Source organism: Lemur catta, chromosome 4 (genome assembly GCF_020740605.2).
Source record: "Lemur catta isolate mLemCat1 chromosome 4, mLemCat1.pri, whole genome shotgun sequence".
In the NCBI taxonomy this organism is placed as follows: Eukaryota; Metazoa; Chordata; class Mammalia; order Primates; family Lemuridae; genus Lemur; species Lemur catta.
Window position 1 is genome coordinate 36,286,663 of NC_059131.1, and position 26,753 is coordinate 36,313,415.

The 26,753-nt window shown below is 39.8% G+C and overlaps 1 protein-coding gene across 1 annotated transcript in view; it reads left to right on the forward strand.

The window, feature by feature from the left end:
- Window positions 1–26,753, forward strand: part of STON1 (stonin 1) — a 103,052-nt gene that overhangs the window by 50,751 nt on the left and 25,548 nt on the right. The window contains exons 4-5 of the mRNA XM_045549568.1: window positions 16,760–16,861; window positions 17,087–17,210. Of these exons, the coding sequence (XP_045405524.1) occupies window positions 16,760–16,861; window positions 17,087–17,210 (226 nt within the window). The remainder of the gene's footprint in view (window positions 1–16,759; window positions 16,862–17,086; window positions 17,211–26,753) is intronic.

Sequence of the window (26,753 nt, forward strand, 5' to 3'; positions counted from 1 at the left end):
AATAATTCCTCCTACTCTAATATGATTAATTTGTATTTCTCTGGACAAGGATCATGTGATTACTATCAGTTTTCTACAACTTACAGAGCTGTAAAGTAACTCAAAGACAATGAAAGGTGTTGATAGCCTGGATGAATGAGCTAGACAGGACTTCTATTCAAAGTTTTTCACAGATTTTCCTGATGACAGGCAAACTTTGTCTACCGGAGAATTCCATGGAATTTTCAAACTTTGGCAACTTGTATAGTAGTACTTTAGAGTTGATGTGTGTTTAAAAGCAAAGTTTTTGGAGTTTAGAAAATTAGTTTTACATAACTGTACAGAATATATTTCAGGTGGGTATGTGGATGGGGAAGGAGGGTGAGGGAGGGTCATAATAGATACGAAAGTAAGTCAGTGCTGATAAAAAACAACCTAACAACCTCTCCACCCCACTTTTTATAGGAAATGGCCTCATATTGAAATTAAATTTTTAGTTATTAAAATTAGTATTTGAAAACTGCATCAGTACTTCATAGAGGCCAGATCATTAAGCACTGTTTTAGCCACTGCTGGCATTAACAAGGCTTGCCTCTAGTTCTTCAGGAAAAACAAAAGGATTAATGACAAAGACTGACAATATTAGTAACAACATTCCTCCAAATCCTACCAATCAATTCTTTCCTGTTTTGTCTCAATTCTAGCTAGCCTGCCCTTACGCCTTTGTGTAGACCCAAGATAGATTTTGATGTTGTCTCTCCTAGACCCTCCCCATTCTCTGCAGCTACTCCATGTCAAGGACATTTTGGTGCCCTTAGCCAGGGTCCTAAAACATATGGCTATGTGTATTCAGTTGAACCACTTGCAGCTGCCAATATCTACCACTCTTGATGGCAACTTCATGGGGCCCAACCTAATGACCTGCATATTTCCCTGGGTTATATGAAACAAGAATTTGTCTTGTTACAAGTGTATTGGTAAGTTCCTGCTTAAAACTGGCATTGAAATAAGAATTTGTAATTAATTTTTAAAGCAAGATAGAATTGCTGGTCAGAAGCAAATAGTTGAGTCAAAAAAAAATACCATAGATAAAAGCTGCAGGTAATATTGTGCCTTTAAAATTAGGTTCCATCTATAAAGAAAAGGAAAACTGATTAAATTAATTGCCTCTTGTTTTAAAAGATTAAAGTTATTTCCACGAGACTTCCTGGGGAAGAAGGGCAACTCACCATTACACTTCGAGGTGTGCTACTTCCCCTTCATGTATCTGCACCGGCACAGCCTTCCAAACTTCAGAGGGAAGCGTGGCTTATTTAAATAATATGATTGTGTGTGTTGATATTTTCCTGAGAAGCCCCCTTTGTGCTACCCAGAATTGTAAATTTCCTGAAATGTAATTTGCAGTACACTCTTGAAACAGAAGAGGGTGCTCGTAGGCAAGCCGATGCTACCCAGAGTTAGAAACACTAGCTTTTGAATTTGGTGGTGTTTCTATTATGATTAATAAAAGATCTTGGGGGCATTTTTAAAGCATTTCAAAGCATTGTGAGTCCAGTGGAGTATAATTAAAATTAATGCAGTAGACAAACACTTTAAAGTATTCTTAATGCCTTGTCTAAAAATGCTGTTGAATACAATTTTACGCATCCCAAAGTTTTAAATACTATGCTTATCTCTAAGCATTTCTAACTATGAAAGAGACAGAAAAATGGTTCCTTTCTTGTCCAAAGATTTCCAACAAACTTTTTCTAATGAGAGTTACTAAACTTTAAATAGTCCTACTTTAAAAGATTAATAAAATATAATTAATTCATCTTGTTTTGGCATGTGTCAAGGTCAATGTGTTCTTTAGAAAACTCCAGCCCAGTATTATATCTTCAGATTCTTAGGTAAGAACAAACAAATACAGAATATTCTATGCTACTTTGACTCAGGGACAAGCCTTCACACTGTTTCCATCCTCAGAAAGCAGTAACGAGCATTGTCCTTTTCAAGATGGGCTCTACATTTCTCTTAGAAATCTTTCTGGGCAGATGTTGTCATTCTTTTATAAAGCCTGTTAGGACACTCTATTTTCAAAAATCTTACATCATGAGTAAGTCTGTGAGTTACATGAGGCCTTCCCAAAGATGTCTTCCACATTCTGAAGTATAATACAAAAGGCTTCCTTAAGAAATTAGCTGTCACAGTTTGCCACTTGGAGTCACCTCAAAATGCCATGTGACCATAGTTCCAATTAATCACCTTGCTGATCATTCTAATGTTTATCAAATGCCAGATAGATATGTCTGCATTTTTCTAAGCACTGGGGATGAGCAATCAAAAAACCAGGGAATTTCTGCTCTTGTACAGGGTATATAATAGTTGGGGAAGTCAGACAATAAACAGATACCAAGTTGTGATCATTGCTATGCAGAAATATGAAGCAAGGTACAGTGACAAAGAATGGTACAAGAATGCTATTTTAGATAGGTTGGTCAGAGATGTCCTCTCTGATGAGATGACATTCTAGCAGAGACCTGAAAGAAATGAGGGAGAGAGCCACCCAGATGCCCCAGGGAAGGGTGCACCCAGCAGAGGCACTGCCAACACATAGGCGCTGGGATCAGAGGGTGTTAGCCAGTCAGAAGGACTTCATGGAGGGCAGAGGAGGCTGGGTGGCTAGATCAGAGTGAGCAAGGCAGTGGGGGATGCAGGTGGGGGAAGCAGCAATCAGAGGAATTGTGAGCAGGTCAGGGGAGGCCATGGTAAGTACTTTGGATTTTATTCTGAGTAAGATGGAAGCCCCTAGAAGGCTTTATGCAGAGGAGTGATGTGAACTTTATCACATGCTAAGATGTTTCTATGGACATAAAAGGGGGGCAATGGCAGGAGCAGAAAGAACACTTAGGATTCTGTTGCAATACGTAGGTGTCTTAGTCTGTTCCTGCTGCTATACCTTAGAATGGATAACTTGTAAACAACAGAAATTTATTTTTCACAGTTCTGGAGGCTGAGAAGTCCAAGATCAAGGTGCCAACAGATTCATCGTCTGGTGAGGCCCTGTTCCTCATAGATGGCACTTTGTTGCTGTGTTCTCACATGGCAGAGGGGTGAAAGGGCTCCCTCAGTCCTCTTCCATAAGGGCATTAATCCCATTCACAAGGACTCCACCCTCATGACCCAATCATCCCCCAAAGGCCCCTCCTTGTAATACCATCACCTTGGAGGTTGGGTTTCAACATGTAAATCTTGGGGGGACACAAACATTCAGACAGTAGCACCAGGTGAGAGGTGATGATGATTAGGAATGATGATGAGAGAGGAAAAATGGTTGTACTCAGAGCATATTTGAAATATAGAGCCAATAGTGTGTGCTGATGGATTGGATGTGGGGTGCAAGGAAAAAAAGGGTACCAAAAGTGAATCCCAGATTTTTGATCTGAGCAACTAAAGACTGGAGTTATTTGATTGTTTGTTTTTTGTGAGACAGTATCTTGCTCTGTTGCCCAGGCTGGAGTGCAGTGGTGCGATCATAGCTCACTGCAGTCTCTAACTCCCAGGCTCAAGGGATCCTCCTGCCTCAGCCTCCTGAGTAGCTAGGACTCCACCTGCACACCATCATGCCCAACTAATTTTTAAATTTTTTTGTAGAGATGGGGCCTTGCTATATTGCTCAGGTCTTGAACTCTTGGGCTCAAGCAATCCTCCTGCCTCCATTTCTGAAACTGCTGGGATTACAGGTGTGAGCCACTGTGCCCAGGATGGAGGTTTTTTTTTTTTTTTTTTTTTTTATGGAGGAGGGGAAGACTGTTGTAGGAGCAGATCTGGAGAGAAAGATAAGGAGTTCGGGTGTGGACTGTTAACTTTGAGATGCCCATTAGACATCCAAGTGGAGACAGCCAGTAGCAATTGGAGGTGTAAGACAGGAAAGAGAGTGGGCTGGAGATGTGACTCTGAGAGACGTAAATACTTAGAGCTGGGGGCACTGGATGGGATCCCCTGGGAGTGAATATAAAGAACAGCAGTGGTCTGAGAACCAAGTCCCTGGGCTCTCTGAAGCGCTGAGTTCAGGAAAATGAGGACAATGCAGTAAAGGACACTGAAGAAGAGTAGCTCGAGAAGAAGAAATAAGAGAATGGTATCCCAGAGGTCAAGTGCAGCTGCCTCAAATGGTGCCAACAGGGTAAGCGGAGGACTAAGAGTTGACCATTGGGTTTAGCAACATGGAACTTGGTGTCCTTGACAGAAACAGTCATTGAAGTGATGGTCATGAAGCCAATTCAGGCAGGTGTGGATCCAGTGAGTAGATGGCTCTTGGCGGGAGATAAAAACGTCTTTTTACCCTCTTAGTTCCTGTGGTTGGCCTAAGAATTAAACTGACATAAGACAGATTAGCAGGAGAAAATCATAGGCATTGTATTTAATACTTTTACATGTACATGGAGGGAAGTCTTCAAAAGGAAAATGAAGACCCTAAGAAGCCATTAGGCCACAAAGCTTATATACTTTTTGCACAGAGGACATTACTGGGGATGTGTCAAGACAAAGGGGCTTGGGCTACAGGCATCAAATTGTGGGACAGTGGCTAGGAAATACATGGGGGAAACTAAGGAAAGATAAGGGTTATTTTAGTAGGTTTGATATATAGGTTTCTTTTGGCATCAACTGCTAGTCTCTGGTGATAAGAATGTTCTTCTCTTTCTAGTACAGGGAAGGCACCTTTTTCATGAGAAATTTCATGATCTGCTTTTGGGTAGAAAGGAGCAGGTCAGAGAGCCTTTCCTGCATCTGCTGCTTCTCAAGTGCCTTCAGCTTAAAATAATCAATATGCCAAAGCAGCATATTTTGCAGTGGCATGTTTTGAACCTCTTCAGCTCTTTTGAGTTTTGCTGTGAATATGAACACTGGCACAGTAGCTGCTGAGGTTGAGATCTTTTAACTTCTCTTCCACACCCCTTAGGATCCAAATCTTCATAACTTTGTCTCTACTCGTGACTCTTTCTTCATTATTATGGTGATTATTATTTTTATCTTCTTAATGTTGACTCTTGCTAAAACATTCTTTTTCTCTTCCTTTCTGTCAGTGCTTATAGAAAATGATTTCTTGTCATCTTTTAGCTCAGGTCATCTGAATCATGTGCTGTTTCTGGCATGAGTGCTTTGGATGTACCAGCTTGTATTTCTTCAGAATTTTCATTAGCTGGATGTGTGATGATGCAGGCATCACATATTTCAAAATAAATGTAGCCATTGATTCAATTACTTCTTATTTTGTTTTAAAATTTTTCTTGGCTGAGCTCCACTGGGTCCATGTCATTTCATATTGGGATGGCAATCCCACTTCAGATTTTGTTATCACATTCAGAATAATTATAACCCAGTTGCTGGTTTCACAAGCTTGAGAATGCCCACAACTTCCGGCAGGATTAAAAAAAAACCAGAACTATTTAGTCATCGTTTTTATATTTACCTAACCATTTGAACTTTGGTTCTTTATTAGTCTGATATGATAATATTCTATGTAAATAATTGTTTAGTAAATAACAAGTGAATTTTAATAAAATGAAAATATCTGCAAAAGGTACAATTTAAGCAACTGCTAAATCATACTATTAATGCAATGTTTGATTTTTCTGATTCATTGTTTAGCTTTAAGACCGTTTTGTTGGCCGTGCCCCCACGGGGCAGAGCAACCCGAGCCTGGCGGAGCAGAGAGCACCACCAGGCTGCCATGGACCAAAACAAAACAAAACAGAACCCAAAACCGTTTTGTGCGGTTAAAATAAGGAGGTGATCAAAGTGTGATTTCATGAATCACATGGTTTGTTGCCACACAAAGGGAATTTTATTCCCACAATGCTTAAGGAGGAGAAGAACCAGAACAAATCTCACAGGGAATAAATACACTTGAGAGACGAACTCCATTAACCTCGTAGTGAGTTCAACAATTATTAAAGTCTAGTTGCTCAATTAAGATGAAAGCAGGCATCTGTGGAAAGTAAAGGCTAATTAAAGTGTGAGGCGTAAGAGAGTAGGAGTGGTTCTTGGCAGAGCTCCTCGACGGCAGATAAGGCTCCTGGACGCCAGACAGCAGCGCGGGTGTTGGCCGGTGAGGCTTCGGAGGTGACCCCAAAGGCTGACAGACTATGGCCCTGCCACCGGCCACAGCTCCAGCTTCAATCTTTGGAGAAGCAGCTGGGAAGAGTGCAGCCCTGCCGCCGCCTAAGCTCTCAAAGTGTCTGTCAGAAGGTTTATAGGTAAATCATGTGTCGCTGAACTATGGTAATATGTTCTGAGAAATGCGTCACTAGGCAATTTTTGTCCTTGTGTGAATGTCACAGAGTGTACTTACTCCAACCCAGACTATATAGTGTAGCCTATTGCTCCCAGGCTACACACCTGTTTTCAGTAACAGCACGTTACTGTATTGAGTACTGTAGGCAACAGTAGCATAATGGTATTTGTATAAGTATTTAAACATCTCTAAACAAAGAAAAGGTACAGTAAAAATAGGGTATTATAATCTTATGGGACCGCCATCTTATACACAGTATGTCGTCAGTGCGTACTGTGTTACGTGGTGCTTGGCTGTATTTTGGAGTCCAGTGGTTGAGGTCAATAACTCATATATGGGGTCTGATAAAGTATGATGTAACATTATTGAGGCGCAGGGGAGTACATTCCAAGTTCTTATCTCAGTAAAACATGTTACTCATATAGCAAACTATATAAGTGGAATCATTTCAAAGCCATGTAACCAAACAATTCACAATTAAAATAGAAGAATAAACTTCAATTTAAAAACATTATTGCTCAAATATGGTAAATATTTCATGGATAAAGTAACCAACAAAACTTGCTAAACAAAAATATTACATCTTGCAATTATCATTCCATTTTACTCTTTTAATTTAAAGGTACAAATAGAAACTCCAAATGATCACATAGAATGACAGAATTAAAGTAACCTAAGTTCTATTTTTTCATCTTTACAATGACTGTTTATTTTAAATCTATGGTTTAAAGCAAGGAATATGTAGTGCCAAAAGGGATGAAGACAAAACTTACATCTGAAACAAGTTTGAAAAATTCTGGGCCATTATGAATTCCTAAAATGAATATGTACATCTGAGTCCACATGTGTCAGGGGTGCAACTGTATAACTGAGAGTTCTTGCAATTAACTTCCATGTAAGATACAATGTTTTTTAAGCACTAAGAAATTAAAATATGCTGATTTGAATCTTTCATATGCATTATTAAAACTCAACAGTAATTGCCCACATTGTTTAAAAGATATACCAATAAAACAATTAGGGGGGAAGGAAGAATTTTATTTTGGACGTTGCTTGGAATTGCCAGCACATGGTGATAATCAAAAGCAGACTGACTTTTAGTTGTTTCATTATTGTGTTTAAATTCTTAACAGACAGGTACATGCCATTATGGCCTGCACCCAGGGCTGTCTGTCCCCCAGCCCCATCCTTGGTACCCCACTAGATGGCGGATACTTCTGCAAATTGGCAGTGACCCAGTGGTAAAAGGAAAATTAATGATGTAAAGGAGAGACAATTGCTAGGGCCGTATATCTGAGTGCATGAGAGGAGATGAGACCCCAGGTAGGAGCAGAGGGGCTGACTTAGATTAGAGCACAAACAGTTCGCCCACTGCAACAGGAGGCAAGGCAGGTGTACGGGTACAGATCAATGCAAACCTATTATCCATGGTATTAATTAGTTGTTAGTTTCATTCTCAGAAACTAAGAACTAGATTCAGAGACTTTTCACCATCCCACAGACAACAAGTCCTATTTCTCTAAGGACCCTTTACAACTGACTTTAATTTTATTTTCTTGAACCCCTCCATCACATCTTTCAGTATGTGTTCTTTACTGGTATTAATGCTTGAATATCAGCTATACTGACCCGAACAAGGGCATTCTTGTGATTTTGGAACTGAGATTATCAATTCCCTGTAACAGGGAATAAATGGTTAAGGTAGCTCTGATTTGGGAAATCCATTTGTGAACACTCTAGAATTCAGTCTCCAGTTCTGCTTTTCATCTCTGAGAGAGATGCCACAGATCTGTGAGTGGCTGGGTGGGGGTGGGAGATGGCACCTCGTTGCAGCGCTTGTCCTTTTCTGTAGAGCTTTATTTTGATATTTTCACACTGCTCAGAGAGAATTCCACCCAAAGGTCCTCAAGTGCCATGAAAAGGACAAGGAAAGAGCATCTTTGAACAGTGGTATTGTTAAATGCCAAGAGCCTGCCTCTCCAGTGGATCATTTTGAGATATTCTGAAACACTTTTCAAAGGCTTTGCTAAGTACTCATTGTGGAAAAGGACAAATCCTATATTAAACTCACACTGGGATCAGACATGGCCTTGGGTAAAATTGTGAACTCAATGATGTTTGTAGTCCTCTCTTTATTGCCTTTTCCTCCATCAGTGGATGCTCCAGCCCTTTCTCCTTATACATACTCAAGGCTTTAGGGGGGTCTTCTCCCCTCCCCCCTTTTGCCTTATATGATTGAGTGCCAGGAAAAGGTATACATCAGTAACTTAGATCTTGGTGTTTTTCCTCTCGGATTTTGCTTCTGCTGCAGGCTTTTTAAATGGAGCTGCTTATTCTTCCATGGCCCACAAACCTTTAACTGCTTCTCAGCCTCCAGTGTGGCCATCCTCCAGTTCACTCTCCACACTGCAGTCAGTGGGGGACACTTTATCTGGCATTTGCCTATGAGCCAGCCTTGGCTTTTGCTACAACTTGCCTTATTCTCTATCCTCAGGCCAAACTGAACTGCTCTTATTGCCTCAAACCACCATGTTCTCAAGCCCCAAACTCTGGCTGATAGTGCCCTCTGCATGGAACACTCTTCCTACCGCCTTCCTTTGTCCCTTGCTCATTCCAGAGATCTCAGTTTAGGGGGCCAACTTCAGGAAGCCTTCCCTAGCCCTTCTCATTCAGGTTAGTGATCCTCATCAGTAATTTTTAGTACTAATCCCATTATAATGTAAATACTTGCATATTTTTCTTTTTCCTCACCCTGTTTGGGATTTTGATCGGGGTGGGTCTGCCCACAGTAATGTCCCATTTTCTGGGAAGAGGCCTGTCTACAGGGTGGTGGTAGGTGATGGTAGTAGCAATGCCAGTGGTACGGGGCTAGTCCCTGGCCAGAGCTTATGACCTATGTGTTGAATAAAAAACACTTGCATAAATGAATGATAGGATGAATTTAGATCAATGCACGATTTCTCCCAAGGATAGCTGCATTTTAGTCCCTAATTCCCGCCCACCCCCCACAAATAGGCTAGAAATTCCATTTTATAACAATTTAAAAATACATTTATATCAAAAACTTTTAATGAATGTTTTTCATATTTGAGGTACTATACTTGGAACTCAAGGGGCACATAAGGATGAATAATATACAGCCTCAGTCCTCAAGAAATTTAAAATCTATCACGCTTATGGTTAGAAATATGCTTTTTAAAAATAAACACCCACATATATCTTTAAGAGGTTGAAAAGATTAAAATGTTTCTTTCAAAATTTGATTTAATTTTGTTTTTGAAAGCTGGTGAAAGTGGAGAGGAAGCACCCTCGGCTTTTTAGCAGCTACTATGAGCCAGGGACCATGTTTTCTCATTTAATACCCGACATCTGACCCCTTCTTATTGTGAAATGAAAGCATCTGTCTCTTGCTAGAAATATCTTGGAACCATTGTGTAGCTGCAGAAAGTTTTTCCCCTGTACTTGAAACAATATCAGGTGCTTTATTTCTTGACGTATCCACATATGAATAAATTGTAACCTTAAAGGAAAAACATTTGAATAAAAAATTACTATTTCACCTCAAGTAAACAGATACAAGACAACAGGTATTTGTTAGGAACCTCTTACATGGCTACGCTAGGAACTACAACTTAGGGAACAAATGGAACTGTAATCACAGTGCACTTAAATGTATGGGACCATGATGTTGCCCACTTCCCAAGCCAAAAGAAAACACAATGACAAGTAGGGGTGATGGGGTGGGAGAGGGGCCACAGTGCTTTTCTGTGGTGTTTGGATAGAGCAGAGTGGTTATTGTTTAAAAGTTTTCTGTCTTGATGACCCTTTCTTGGTCCTCTGCCTAGAAAAAGCAGGCTTTTGCTGTAGCTTTCTTTTTTGTCTGTGAGCATTGATGTTTCTGGGTTGCCAGCCTCACCAGCAGCTGGTATGGGATACAGGAGGCAAAAAGAAAAGCGGGGAATTCACTGCTGTGTCGTTCTCGGGGTTGTGAGATCCATAACTGCTTTCTCATCTTCTCTTCACCTTTTAGAGTCCTCTTATTTTTTTTATATGTAATATCCAGAATTTTTAGCTGTTCTTAGCAGAAAGAATAGGAAAAAGTGTGTTTACTCCATGTTGTCTCTGCCTCTCCTAATATTTGAAGCACCTAAGACAATAATATAGACTACTCAAGATGCTGCCATTTAAACTTTATAAAATGAGACAAATTAGAAAAGAAGAAAAGGACACTTATTGTGGGAACAAAGCTGGTTGGTTTTCTCCAGGTCATAGCCTTAAGTTCAGATTATTGTTCTTTATCTCTGTCTTCTTTAAATGTAAATTTAGGTTGGAGAAATAATTGGAGACAATGAACATTATCATTGCTAATATTTCATGTTTATGTATGATTATATGCATTATGATTAAAGAAATGAAAATGGAATCATTTGTTAGGTAGCAAATTACTGAATCCTTATCAAGCCCTGATGAGAATGTTGAAAAAGTAGTGATGAGGAAAATTGTGTTTGAAGTCATCCTGCATACGTTCCATGAGTTAATTACAATCAGTAACTTTCGTATGTACACAATGTTTACATCTCTTGAATATTAAAATATTTTGAAATAGGCAGTGATGTGCTTACTAACAGTGTCCCACTGTGTGATAAGGTCACCAATTGGCCATAGCATTGTGTCCTATGGTCACTTTAACTGAAATCCTATTGGGGTAAAGGGAGGGATTCATCATGGTGGAATAGAATCTGATGTTCAAATAAAGTAAGTTGATTTTGGAGTTGTATTAGAAAATGGAAAATGTTACAAAAGTGCAGAGTAAAATATGTCAGAACTGCCAACATTGTAACTGTTTCAAAGTTACAGGATGAGGCAGAGATTATCTGGCTTTTCATTTCCTGGAAGATGTATAAAAGATGAAACAGAGGCAGAGAAACACAATGCTGCTGGGTTTAGTGCATTGGTTGCAAAATGTTTGGAAACTAATTATGAATATTTGCTGTCTCAAGCCATATGCTCAAAGACCAATTTGTATTTTTCAGTACCAAGAAATATATTATATAGAGTCTATTGTTGAAATACCCTGTATTTGACTATAAAGTTTATATGTAAAAGATAATAGGCTGTCTCTTTACCTTTTTATCTAACAAAAGGACTTCATAAATGTGGCCTTTTCTCACAATAAGCAAAGTGAAATTGTTTCTTTACTTTTGGAATAATATGACTAAAACATCCAGGCAAAAGTAATGAGAATGTACAGAATGCAAATAAATTAATCTTATTATTAATATTTGCTTAAATGTTGGAAAAAACTGGTGTTTATTACTAATGATATCTTAAATATATATTATAGTCCCTAAACAAAGCAGGAGAAAATGAAAATCTGATGCTCTAACCTGTGATGGGCAGTTGGGGAAGAGCTTTGGCACAGGTGTAATTTAAAAGAAATAAGTACTCAAAGAAGGACCAAGGCTCAGCATTCCTTTTTTATTTTCTATTTGCTAACATAAAAAATAGTCACTGTAAAATTGCCTCACTGAGGCTTTGGGGCCTTGAAATTTCAACTGTAGCATCAAAAGTGCTTTGTGTATGCAACACATTTCCCCTTTGAGTTTGAAAAATTGACAAAAGAAATCTGACCATTACATGACTGTAACAGATTGCCTGTTTAATGATAATCCTTGGTCAAAGCTATCAAATTTCAGTTCATACAGATTCCTTTACATATTTTTCAAATACTCTTGTCACTGATGAGGGTACTCAAGAGATTCCAATGAGGGAAAACCAAGTCTCTTTTAGTCACAGTCCAATCAGAGAATGGGTCCTGTGTTAGTTATCTCATGCTGTGTAACAAGTTACCCCAAAACTTAACTGCTTAAAATTAGAAATATTTATTATCTCACACAGTTTTTGAGGATCAGGAATCTAGGAGATGCTTAGAGGGTACTTCTGGTTCAATGTATCTCACAAAGATGCAGTCAAACTGTCGATTAGGGCTGCAATCATCTGATAGTTCAACTGGAGAAGGATCTATTTCCAAGCTTACTCATGTGATTGTTTGCAGGTTTTTGATACTTGCTGACTATGGGCTTGAATCTCAGTTCCTTGCCACATGGACCTCTATGCAGGCTACGTGAGTATCCTCATGATGTGATGGCTAGCTTCCCCAAAAGTGAGTGATCTGAGAGAAAGAGAGAGAAAGCCCAAGAAAGAATCCACAGCTATTTATAACCTAATCTCAGAAGTGATATGCCATCACTTCTGCTTTATTTTACTGGTAAACCAGACAAACCATGGTACAATATAGGAGGGGACAACACCACATTGTGAATATCCGGGGGCATCTTGGAGGCTGTTTACCACAGGTCCCATAGCAGATGTGCAACTTAGATTTACCTAGAACTTGTCTTAAAGCATACCTCCTCTAATGGTCACTGTCTATTACTGGGAAGAAATTACTAGTGACTATTCAGACAGATTGCAGGGGTCAAATGAAAAGTTGCTAATACTTCTCTCCCAGTGTTGCACAACCTTTCCATCACATGAGTATACTAAGTGTAATAAGCAATAACAATTCAACTTAGTCACACTTTTTATGGGCCAAGGTCCAAGTTTAATTTCAAAAATATGCAATGATCTACCGTATAGCCCTGAGAAGGGTATCGTATATAATGAGGTAAAATAAAACAGTATGCTGTCACAGCAAGTTAGGTGCTTACCAATCCTATGCATTTAGGAGTAAAGACTTAAAATCTTGCTATGAAACAGGTGAAAAACAAGAGACCTTTCAGCCTTCTTATTTCCCAGCTTGAATAATTTAATTGGATTTTTTAATATCAGTAGGAATCAATGGCTGCTTTTAGCTTTTCTACTTTGGGTGAAAGATAAGTCACTTGGAATACTTCTGGTAGTAAATTGCCAGGTAGACAGGTAAACATTAAAAAATTACCATATAAATGTCTTGGATTTTTGTAAAAGAAATTTCTAATAGTTTTCAACTTAGGAAAGTTTTCTAAAAGGTGTCATATAAATCAGCTTCTGGAAACACACAAACCATAGGTACCTGACCCAGGCAAATCAAATACAGAGTGGTAGGGCATAAATAGCTCTACTGCATTTAGATGCACAAATTAATTAATTAATTAATTAACAGTCAATTTTAAACCTAATAGGATTTTTAATCATCAAATAACCATCTGGTTAGGTCAAAGACCTATCTGCAAGCTAGAAAGGCTGTTGAAAAGGCAGAGTTGTGGCAATAGATGACGTCTTCCCCTTTCTAACCTCCAGGTTATCTGTGCTTACATCTACCCTCAGCCTTAGCTAGGTAAGGTATGCCCAAGATGCCAGGTGCTTCAGGGGAGGGAGGGAACTATTATTGGAGGCCGAAAGAGGGTGATTTCTGCCTGAGGAGGAAAAGGAGCCTGGCTGGTATTGGCGTGCTGACTTTGTTTTAGCAGTGGTTTTTCCACCTTGGCTGCATATTAGAATCATTCTCTGGAAGGGGATTCAGGCACCAAACTTTTTTGAAGCTCCCCAGGTGATTTTAATGTGTGCCCAAAGTTGCGAATCCTTGTCTTAAGACAGTGGGTCTCATTTTAGCACCTATCAGAATCACCTGGAGAGCATGTTAAAGTTACAGAATGCTGGGACCCCTCCTCCAGTTTCTGATTCAGTACACCTGGGGTGGGACTCCAACATTTGCATGTTTAACAAGTTCCCAGATGATACTGATGCTGCTGTACCACACTTGGAGAACCAGTCTTGTGGCTCTTGTTATATTTTTAGATAACAAAAAATGGAATTCAGCTGTAAGTGGGGAGTAAGGGGAGGAATGAAAGTCGGTAAAGGGAGAAGACAGATACCACTGGTCTCCCTTCTTTCTTCTCCCCACCCGCTGCAGAGCTTCAGTGAGTGGGACTGGGATCTACCACTGCATTGCCGCTCCCCTGTTTTCTCAGTCTTTATTTCACAGATTGAGGAAATACAGGCCATTCAAGGGTCATGTGACCAGCCCAAAGCTGGCCTCTTTGCTCACGCAGGCCGACCCCTTCTCCGCCCTGGCACGGAGTCTTCCGTTAATCTCGCTCCCTTCAATCATCGTCCTCACCTGCCCTGCCGCATGCCTGGCGTCCTCCGCGGTTGCGCGTGCAACATGCACGGCCGTTCAAAATGCGCCCCACGTGTCCCCCGGCAGCTCATCGCGAGCCGGGCGGGCAGGACGGCCGGGAGCTGGGAGCTGCTGCCATGGCCTGCGGCAGCCCGGTGGTAAGCAGGACCGCGGGTGGGGGGTGCGCTCTGGGACTCCCGCTCCATGGCAGCGGAGCCCTGTACGCCCTCTGTTCCCCCCGGGCTTAACAGACTTTCCTAAAAGCTGGGGCTCTTCCTCACCTCTGTGTACGAGAAAACCGATGAGGGCCAGTAGTTCAGCCCGAAGTTGGGCCTGGCTCCACCGGAAGAGGCGTCCTTTCTCCTCTAAGTTGGGGTGCTCGGAGGCAGAACTCACCCTTGGCACTGCTGACTGCCTATATGTTTAGAAAATTCTCAAGTTCACTTGTGTTAATTTTAGTATGGGAATCGGTGATTCTAAGCTTTTTACTAACCTGAAATAATACGTAACATATTTCATGTTACCCCACCACATATTTTTAGTGTCTTTCCCTACCCTTCTGTTTCTTCATCCTTTAGCATCTTAATGCTTAAGTGTACAACCCACATTCGTTGCCCCGCTACCCCGAATGGGCTCCTGAACCTCACAGTGAGAATTTACAGGCTAAATTGCACTTAGGACACCATCGATCTTAAAACTCGAATTAAAGAAAAATAATCAAGGATTCTTCATTATCAATTCATCTCAATAGACTTCACGTTTTGTGAAAGGCAATGTGCTTGTCCAGATCTGTATTATTTTATGGATTCCATGTGCAGCATAAAAAGTCCGTTTTTAGAGGCATACTACTTTATATCCATTTTATGATAATGTGTTAAGATATATAAAATATGTATACTATACTTGAATTTACATTTACCAGGTTTACCAATTTACCTGATTGTAAATTCCAAGGAGAGTGTATTTTCTTTTAAATAAAGGAGTTAAGGTGAATTTCTGGTCTATACATAGTTTTAATAAAGATAATAGGGAAAGTAATGTAAGGACTGACTATAGTCCTAGCAGAGAAACTATGTTCAGTACCTATTTTGATTTGGAAAAATTGTGTTCTAATGGGTTCTTTTTGACTACTCCTGTTATACTCTGAGGGCAGATCTTAAAGATGTTTTTAGCCCTAGGAGTTTTTTCGTCTAGCTTTAAGTGTGATCACAGTAGCTGAGACTAACACTGAAGCATCAATTTAGTATTCCTTTATCAGGGTAAACTGAGAAGAAGCAACTAATTTAGAGGCACTTAGTTTTAATGCAGATGCTTGTGAGTAACATACTTAAATGTTACTGATTGGCCTATTCATAGGCTTACCCTGGATCTTTAGAAGGATTAGTTTAAAATGTAGCTACTCTTGGCAAGAACGGGAGTATTTAGGGTATTTACTGGGTAGTATGAAGAAGCAATCCTATGACAGAATGCCGCAATTTTCATTTTGGCTTGATTAAGCAATTTGAAATAAGAGCAACTCAACTAAATTCCTGTTTTGCCATTTCTTATTAGTGGAACTTCCACTAGATCAGTATTGTCAGCACACGTAGCATTGCCATTTTGGACTGGGAGCTGGTGTGAAGCACAATTTACATAGATTTGAAGGACTGTGTGTGTATGTGTCACACGCTCATTGTTTTGTTGATGTAGCCAATGCTTAATCCGGTAGAAATCTTAATTTTGTTATTATGACATGTTTTTACTAGGAAGCATTTTAGAATGTTATTTAGTCTCTGCAACGTGTACATTGTGGAAGGGTAAGGTTCGTTCGTGCCCTTCTTAGTTTCTGTTTGGAAATCCATTTTGCTACCGTTGTACTTTTACTTGACAATGGTTCAGAATATTTTTCTGAACTTTGTGTATTTTGGAAGTGGGATGGGCTTTGGTTACTCTATTACAAGTGCTTACCTCAGTCTTATAGTTTGGAGTTTATTTACATTTGTGGAAATAATATGGTGAACCCTAAAGACTCTTTTTGCCACTTTGAGAAAAAGGTAAATTGAAAACAGCAGGTCTATTTCCAGCTGTCTTAAATTAATTTCCCTTTTAAAAAGGAGCGGAGAGGCTAAATACTGACACAAAAGCCAAGTAACATAACAATACCCATACATCTTTATGAGATTATTAGCGCATATGTTACTGTAGTTTTGTATTTCAGCCTTGTAGATGGGCTGAGACTGTGGGTTTGAAGCTAATACAATTTATAGAAGGCTAAGATTATACTGGGAGTAGGATGTACTTAGTAAACATTTTATGGTGGTTTTTCTTTAAACTTCTCGATTAGAAAGTGTAAACTGCATATCTTTGAAGGCTAAATATATTAAAACTTGAGAAATTAAAACTTTAACAATTATTTTATGTAGCCTAAACTCTACAGATCTATAATTGAAGATGTAATCGAACGAGTGCGAGACCTATTTGCTGAAGAAGGTATAGAGGAACAAGTTTTAAAAGACTTGAAGCAGGTTTGTAGACACTACAAGTTTCTCTTTCTGTCTTTTGTTTTTTCAGCTTAAACTGATACAGTTCTAACTCCTCAATTATAGCTTAGTACTTACCCATTCATTGTGACATTAGCTGACAATTTAATTTTTAAAAAATTTTTAAAAATTAGTAATATCTTAACATTTCGGTGTTCTTTTTTTTTTAAAAAAAAAACTGTTTTTTTTTTTTTTTTTTTTCCTGTGCAGCTCTGGGAGACCAAGGTTTTGCAGTCTAAAGCAATGGAAGACTTCTTTAGAAGTGGTGTCCAGCCACCCCTGTTCACCCTTCAGCTGCCACACAGCTTTCACCAAACATTGCAATCATCAACAGGTTGGATACAGTTAGAAAATTAGTAGTGTTATTTGTATCTTCAAAACAAATTTTCATTTGGTGGTGTTTTTTTTATTTAGAGCAGTGTTTTTAAGGTTGAGAAGGTTTGGACATCAAAATCATTTCCGTTAAATGAACACAGTATAAATCATCGCTGTGTAATTATTGATTAAAAGAACTCAGGTTATTCAAACCAGTTTTTATGTTAAAGATTAAATTCCACAAAGGTGACAAAGCCTTATGTTAGGGGAACAAATTATGTAGTTTGGGGGATACTGGGAGCAGCCATTGGTTGCTTCAGAGAATTTGATTAGGTTTAGTCAAGGATTAATCCAGCTGCCGTTGCTGAAGTTGTAGAGAGAAAGGCGAGTGGGTGCTTGCATGTTTGTTCATTCTCTCTTTCTGTGTGTATTCTAAATCTCGTATTGGAAGCAAAATAGAGAGTTAACAAGAATATGGAGAATTATTCATGCTGCTTCACTGTTTTGGATATATAAAATGATGGCTAGAAATTGTATGCATTTTATCTTTATTCTTAGATTTATTGAATCTAGACTTCTGCTTTTAAGGGGAAATATCTGTCCATATTATATGTGTCAATTTAAACTGGAAAAGACTAGCTCATAAAAGATAAAACTGACACTATTCTCTTTCTAGCCTTCGTTCCTTCTTTTTTCCTCTGATTCTTACCTTTATGCTACTTATGTATGTATATATGTGTGTACATGTACACACACAAATAAGTCTTATCAGGTTTAGCTGAAATTCAATAGAATAGTGTTTGCAAGAAGTGAGGGTAGATTTTGGATTAGATTGTCAATAATAAATAGATGGTTCTTTGCATGCTTGGGAAAATTCACATGAAAATTACATGGGCTGAGGTGAAGAGGAAATAGAAAGGATGCTTAGTACCTCTTCTGTTACAAAATGGGAGAATTTGTGTGGCAGCAATTATAACTTATGAAAACGAAATAAATTAACAATATTGAATTAACAGACAAGTTTAATCTGATACTGTGCTGCTGTGCTTATAATCTTACTTCATAAGAATTAGTCATGACAGTTTTTATTGTTGCATTGAAACACTTTCCATCAGTTGCTGGGTTTTTGGCTGTGCTTTAATTTTTAACTTTACTATTTATCGGATCATCCCCTTTACTTCTCTGTTTAAAGTTCTTTTGGACATGTTTTCTTTATTAAAGACTGCTGAAGACTTTTTTTTTTTTTTTAGCTTAGGGTTGGTGTGAGAGTGTGGTGAGTATGCGGGAGGAAAACCATAGTTAACACTTCTTAGGTTGTCATTCAAAATTGCAATACTTGATTTTGCCGCAAGATGGTAATATTACCAGTGATTTAAATCACAAAATAGTCTTGCAACTAATATATCTAGCTGGTTTTCACTTAGCACCTTGTTCTTAGTCTGTAACTTAGAAGTTAGAATAATAGAAATAATTATATTTAAAATAAGAGTTTTTCTCCTTATTCTCCTCTACATCATTTATAATGAAGAGGATTAAAAAGTACATGTATGCTTTAAAAGTGCGTTATAGACCTGTGCCTGTCTGTCTGTTTCTAGGTACCGTACAATAAGGTTCTTGAAATAAATAGCCTCATAAAATTGAAGTACTTCTTAATTATATCTTTTCATGGTATGCTTTTAAAAGCCTGATTAAAATAAACTTGCTTCTTCAACGTTTTTATCTCTTTTGATGACAAGTTCAAAGTAAATCTACAATTGAATAAGTCATTTGCTTTTGTCTATTCCAGCTTAAAACTTGTTTGCTCTACCGTATTTTCTTTGACTGTATCGTGCGTTTGTTTAGTAATTTTCTGTATCTTCAGTTCTCAACTTTTTTTGGTTTCAGGGCCCTTTGATACTCTTAAAAATTAAGGACCCCAAAGAGCCTTTTTAAAATGTAGGTTGTAAGTACTTATTTACATATAAGAAATTAAAACTAAGAAATTTTTTAAAAATTTTATTTTATTAATTTAAAATTTCAATTATACATTAACATCATAACATATTTATGAGAAATAACTGTTTTCCGGAACAAAAGATATTTAGTGAGAATAGTGGCATTATTTTACTTTTTTGCAAATCTGTAGATTACTTTGGGCAGTATGGTCATTTGCTTAAGTATATTCCTAGGTATTTTATTTCTTTTGCAGCTATTGTAAATAGTATTGGGTTCTTGATTTGATTCTCAGCTTGGCTGTTATTAGTGTTTAGAAATGCTACTGAGTTGTATACATTAATTTTGTAACCTGAGACTTTTCTGAATTTATCAATTCTAGGAGTCTTTTGGAGGAGTCTTTAGAGTTTTCTAGATATATCATCAGCAAACAGGGAAGTTTGACCTCTTTTCCAATTTGGACGCCCTTTGTTTCTCTCTCTTGTCTGATGGCTCTGACTAGGACTTCCAATACGATGTTGAATAGAAGTAGTGAAAGTGGGCATCCGTGTTCCAGTTCTCATGGGAAATGCTTTCAACTTTTCCCCATTCAGTATGATGTTGGCTGTGGGTTTGTCACATGATAGCTTTTATTATTTTGAATATGTTCCTTCTATGCTTGTTTGTTGAGGATTTTTATCATTAAGGAATGCTGGATTTTGTTGAATGCTTTTTCTGCCTCTATTGAGGTGATCATATTGTTTTTGTTTTTAATTCTGTTTATATGGTGAGTTACATTTATTGATTTGTGTGTATTGAAACATCCTTGTGTCCCTGGGATGAAACCCACTTGATCATGGTGAATTGTTCTCTTAATGTGCTATTGGATTCGATTAGCTGGTATTTTGTTTAGGATTTTTGCATGTATGTTCATGAGGGATATTAGTCTGTAGTTTTGGTTTTTTGTTGTGTCCTTTCCTGGCTTTGGTATCAGGATGATACCAGCTTTGTAGAATGAGTTAAGGAGGATTCCCTCTTTCCCAGTGTTATGAAATAGTTTCAGGAGGAGGATAGAGAGGTACCAGTTCTTCTTTGTAGGTCTGGTAGAATTTGGCTGTGAACTCATCTGGTCCAGGGCTTTTTTTTGTTTTTGTTGGGAGATTTTTTTATTACTGTTTCAGTCTTACTATTTGTTGTTAGTCTGTTCAGGATTTCTATTTCTTCCTGATTCAAGCTTGGGAGATTATGTGTTCCAAAAATTTATCCATTTCCTCTAGGTTTTCTTGTCTGTTGTGCACAGAGGTTTTCCTGGTAGTCTCATATGATCTTTTGTATTTCTGTGGTATTAGTTGTAATGTCTCTTTTTAAATTTCTGATTGAGCTTATTTGAATCCTCTCTTCTTGGACAATCTTGTTAGTGGTCTATTGATTTTGTTTATCTTTTTAAAGAACTATCTTTTCCTTTCATTGAGTCTTTTTGTTTGTTTGTTTCAATTTCATTTAGTTCTGCCCTGGTTGTTGTTATTCCTTGTCTTCTGCTTGCTTTAAGTTTGGTTCTTGTTTTTTGGGGAAAGATTTTATTTCTCCTTCATTTATGAAACTTGGTTTTGCAGGATACAAAATTCTTGGCTGACAGTTACTCTGGTTAAGAATACTAATAAATGGGACCCTAATCCCTTCTGGCTTGTAAGGTTCCTGCTGAGAAGTCTGCAATTAGTCTGGTAAGACTTCCTTTGTAAATTACTTGAGGTTTTCATCTCACATCAAGTAAGATGGAAGATTTTCTCCTTGACTTTGACTTTGGCCAGAGTGATGACTTTTTGCCTTGGTGATACTGTTTGCAGTGAAACTTGCAGGAGTTTGACGACCTTGTATCTGGATGTTTAAATCTCTAGCAGGATCAGGGAAGTTTTCCTCCATTATTCCCACAAATAGGTTTTCCATGCTTTTTTCTTTTTCTTTTTCTCCCTCAGGGATACCTATCTTATGTTTGGCTGTTTTACATAATCCCATATTTCTGGGAGACTTTGTTGATTTCTCATGATTATAATTCTTTTTTCTTCATTTTTGACTGACTGGGTTAATTTGAAAGCCCTGTCTTCACGCTCTGAAATTCTTTCTTCTGCTTGGTGTAGTCTGTTAAAACTTTCCACTGGGTTTTGAGACGTTTTAAACCATCAGATCAGTTCTTGACAAGGTTAAATTATACTCTTTGCAGTCCGGCTTCCAGTTTCTCTGAGGCCAAGTTCACTGCCAGCTCTGCAAGCAGAACAATTCTAAGCTGATTGTACCTGGCGGTGGTGCTGGAGAACCACCATTTTGTGCCTGACAGAGTATTCCCAAGGCTTTAGAAAACAGCTTCAGGCAGCTGCAAGTGTAGGAGTCAAAAGAGTATGAACATTTAACAAAGATGTTTCTGTGAGTGCATTTACTGTATATGAGATTATGCTTTGTAGCTTTCAATAAAGGTCCTTAGTTAAAGCATAAAAAAACATACCCAAAAAAACTTTCCACTGTATTTTGAAATTCCCTAAATTACTCTTTCATTTCCAGAAGTTCCATTATGTTTTTATTTAAATACATATTTCTTTAGTGAATTTTTCATTCATGTCCTGAATCATTTTTTTGGTTTCTTTGTGTGTGTTTTCAACTTTCCTATTGATCCCACTGTGTTTACTTGTAATCCATATTTGGAATTCCATATGTGGCATTTCAAAAATTTCCTTTTGGTTGGAGTCCATGTCTGGAGAGTTAGTTTGATCCTTTAGAGTGTCAAAACAGCCTGCTTTTTCATATTGCCAGGGTTCTTATGCTGGTTCCTTCTCATCTGGAACCTCTTCCCTCAGCTCACGGCAGATAGCTTTGCAGTCCACCTCTTCTCTTCTGCTGAACTCTGCTGCTCACAGTAGAAAGGGAGAGGCACACTGCCTTCTGGCCCATGCAGGTAGGTACCCACTGTGGTGCTGCTGGCAATTTGGCTCAGTTGGACCTCAGACTCCTGGGAGAGTGATCAGATAGTTTAGGTGAGCCCCAGTTCCCAGGACCCTGGATGGCGTGCTTAAGTCCTAGGGAAATAAGACCCAGGAGCAGGCTGGCAACCTTGCCTTCAAGCCTTCTTGAGTTCAGGCACTGGCTGTGATAGTGAAGGCTTCGGTGACCTCCTGCTCCCGAAGATGGTTCAGGCAAGAGAAGGGCGAATGCACTGTGAGCCTGGGACTGACCGGAAGGGTGGGCTCTTCTTGACAGGATTAGCAGAGGCAGGCAGCTGTGGGATGCACAAGCTGCTCATACCTCTTCCTCTTGGCAGTGACAGTGATCTCTGTCCTTTGGGGACACAAAAGCTCCCACCCTGGCCCACCTGCAGCAGAGGTGGTAGAGGCAGCTCAATCCAGTGTGTGCAGGCTACCAGATTGGCTGTGGGCTGTGACTGGATCGCTCCAGTGGGGGAGGTGTGTTTGTGCCAAGGACTTGCTTCCAGGGTGGGTAGGCTTCTCCCAGAAGAGATGAGTGGCTCAGGGAGAGAACTGGCAGCCCTGCCCTCCCTCAGGGGAGGTAGTAGCTTCTGTCCTTGTGGCCCTCAAAAGTGTTTGCTGCAGATTTTTAGAGGGAAAGGATTGAGGCCCAAGCTCTGGAGCCTGGGTGTAATAGGCACTCTATCAGAGGCAGGACCCTGAATGCTGGGGAGCTGGTGCTCTGTCTCCTTTGTCCTAAGAGGTCCTTTGGCATGCCACACTCTCCTATCAGCTAGAAGTGGCCCACTGTGAATGCTTAAGCTCTGAGAGACCCACAGTCCCCCTAGGACCCACTGGTTCCCTAAGGCTGCTGTGATCTGAGTGGGTGTTAGCTGGTGTTGGCTGTGCATCCAGTGATGTAGAGACCAGGGCTGAGACTCCCAGGTTGGGACAGCTGCAAAAACACTGCTGTCTGTGAAGGGAGGAAAATGTGCTGTACCCTCTGTGCAGAACCTGGGCCTGGTTAGCAAAGTACTATTGGGGGGTGTACCTCCCTCTGCCGGCTTAGAACTGGCTGACCCACAGCTCACCCACACCAAAAGCTCGTGCTTGGGAGCAGAAATGGCTGTGTCTGCAGTACTGGGTGGTTGGAGGAGGGGAGGTTCCTACCTCCAGGTCCCTTCCCAGGCTCTGCTGCTGCTTTTGCTCTGGGGTAGGAATACTCTCCTACCCTGTGGACTCCTCTCTGCACTTGCGTCTCCACTGAGAGTGGTGCAGACAACTTTGAATCATCAGCCTGGGGCTTTCTGCTGCAGGAGGGTGCACATCCTGCCGCCTTCTGTCCTAAAAAGCATTTGCTGCACTTCCCAGCCCCCTCAGAACAGCCTGTCCTATGTGTCAGAACTCTGGGAATACTGCTGCTCTCCTGTGGCTCTGTGTTCCTTTGTGGTTGTCACAGTCACAACTACAGGTTGTGGGGAACATTTGTGTGGGATTCAGTGACAGGGAGACCGATGGGCTGCGACTTCCCCAGCAGGATAGAGGCACCCTGTGTGTGTGCAGGCAGTATGGCGTCCGCCATCTCAGCGCGGGTCTGTGGTGGGTGAAAGCAGCCCTTCCTGGGCCTGCAGCCTGTGCTGTGTTCCTCAGTTCCCCAATGGCAGCAGCACCTGGATTTGTCAGGGTAGAAAGGCTCTCCGACATATTGGGAACTGGCAGACTGCCACAGGTATATGCAGAGGAAAAATAAACACCTTCACCTATCCTTTCTACCAGGCTCCAAGTTCCTTGAGGGTCTGTCTCTGACAAAATCTTGCTCCTCCTTGTTCTGCTCTGCCACTTCTTTCCATGGGATCTCTGGTAAGGGTAGGTTCTGGCACCTTTCCCTCAGTATTTCACCTGGGCTATGCTTTTTCACATGAAACTTTTTCTGTTATTTGGGATAATCGGGAAATTGATATCTCTAGTTGGCCATCTTGCCCCCTTCCCCTACCGCTTGTAATATTTTAAATCAGAAAGTATGATGCCTCAGACTGTTTTTCTTTCTCTGAATTGCTTTGGCTATTTGGTGTCTTTTGTGGTTCCATACAAATTTTAGAATTGCTTTTTCTATTTCTGTGTAGAATGCTATTGGAATTTTGATAGAGATTGTGTCAAATCTTTATTTTACCTTAGGTAGTATGCACATTTTAACAGTATTTTTCGAATCCATGAATAGGGGATATCTTTCCATTTATTAGTGTCATCAGTTTTTTTCAGCAGTATTTTATAGTTTTCAGTGTACATATCTTTCACCTTCTTGGTTAAATTTATTTTTAAGTATTTTATTTATTTGAGATGCTATTGTAAATGGGATTGTTTTCTTGATTTTTCTTTTTTTTTTTTGGATAGGTAGTTGTGTACAGAAATGCCACTGAGTTTTGTATTTTGCTTTTGTACCTGAAACTTTACTAAATTCATTTTTTTTAAATTTCAGAATATTACTGGGGTACAAATGTTTTGGTTACATGGATTGCTTTTGTACTGCTTGAGACAAAGTTATAAGTGTGCCCATCACCCAGATAGTATACCTTAAACCAGTTAGGTATGATTTCTCCCATCTTTTCTTCCCCCTTCTCACCTGCTTGATTTACATTGAATTTTACTTCCATCTGTGTATGTGAGTGCTGTTTGGTTAGTTCCAATTTAATAGTGGCTACATGTGGTGTTTGTTTTTCCATTCTTGCCAGACTTCACTGAGGAGAATGGTCTCCAGTTTCATCCAGATTGTTACAAAAGGAATTAGTTAATTTTTTGTTTATGGCTGAGTAGTACTCCATGGTATACATATACCACATTTTATTAATTCACTCATGAATTGATGGGACTTGGGTTGATTTCACATCTTTGTGATTGTGAATTGTGCTGCAATAAACGTTTGAGTGCAAGTGTCTTTTAGATAAAATGACTTTTCTTCTTTTGGGTAAATACCCAGTAGTGGGATTTGCTGGGTCAAATGGTAGTTCTACTTTTAGTTCTTTGAGGTATCTCCATATTATTTTCCGTAGAGGTTGTACTAATTTGCAGTCCCACCAACAGTTTGTAAATGTTCCTTTCTGTATCCATGCCAGCATCTATTGTTTTGGGACTTTTTGATAACAGCCATTCTCATTGGGGTTAGTTGATATCTCAGTGTGGTTTTGATTTGCATTTTTCTGATGATTAGTGACATTGAGCATTTTTTTCATATGCTTATTGGCCATTAGTCTATCTTCTTTTGAAAGGCTTTTCCTCATGTCTTTTGTTGTAATGAGTTGGGGGACAGGCCGTAACACCTGGTCAGCTGGACACCTGAATGCCAGGTGTTTCTTTGCCATGGAACCAGGGGCAAGGCTATTCCTCTCTGAATGCCACACCCTTATCCAATATGGTGGTTCTGCAGCGGTGGGGATGGGCACACTCCCAGATCCCTGTTCCTCAGCACCCCACTACCGTCTCCTGTCAGGTATGTCCATGTGGGCTTCCTTGCCACCTGAGTCCAGCTCCCAGACTTCGCGCCTGCATTTCCCTGCACCCATTTTATGTCTGGGGTGCATTGGGACCAGCTTGCTTGTCTGAGCTACCCTCATGCAACCCCATGAAATGCTGGTGAGTTGGAAGTTCTCAAATTATACACACCTGTTCCACCACGAGTCTTTGAGGGGAAGAGGTGTGGGTCCCACTCTGTGAGGAGACCTTAGCCTGGGATGTATGCCTGCTGGAGAGAAGCAGCCATTTGTGAACTTTTCAGCTCAGACTACTCTTGCAGTTGTAATGGGTGTAGCTCCTGGTCAGCCTGAGTTCAAACTGCCTTCTCAGTTGCAGTAGATGGGGGAGGTGCCGGGGAGGAAGTGACTGGATGGGAGAAAGCCAGCACTCCGGCCTCTCATGGCACTCTCCCTGGGGGTGCCCCTCACGGACTGTCCACACTGCTGGGACCTGCTAGCTCATTCCACTATCCCGTATTCGCCTCCATGCCTGGGCGTGTGGAAAGTGGAAAAGCCTTCAGTAAACTTAGTGTCCCACTGTTCCCCAGGGTACTTATGAAGGGGAGCGGAATACTCTCTTACCTTTTTGCTGGGCTCAGAGCCTGTCTTGGTTTGATGCCCGCTGATATCTTATCCTCTTTATCTTCTTTCTTCTGGGCTTCACAATTCTCTGTGGAGTCACCAGCCATCTCTGACTTTTCTGTGATTCACACCTGAGTTGTGACTCTTCTCTCCTCTCCTCTCTCTGATATCCTGCCTTCCTCCCAGGACAGTCCAATAAGTGATGTCTCCAGTTGGACATCTTCAACAACTTTTTTTTAACAAATGAAAAGACGCTCAATTTCATGAGAAATGCCATTTTCAAATATTAATTTGAAAAATATCAAGACAATTGAGCACAGTCTTGGTAAACATAAAGGAAGAATTCCATACATGTACTGCTACTGGGAATGCAGTGTGTACCAAGCCTAGCCCAGTGTTCATCAAACTGAAATGTCTGAATTCATTTGTTTTAACTTTTTTTTTCTTTGGTAGAGTGTTTGGTGTTTTCTACGTGTAGGATCATATCATCTGCAAATAGAGATAGTTTTACTTCATCCTTTTCCGTTTGTATGCCTTTTGTTTTTCTTGTCTGAATGCTCTTGCTAGTACTTCTAGTTTTATGTTGAACAGAAATGATGAGAGTGGGCATCC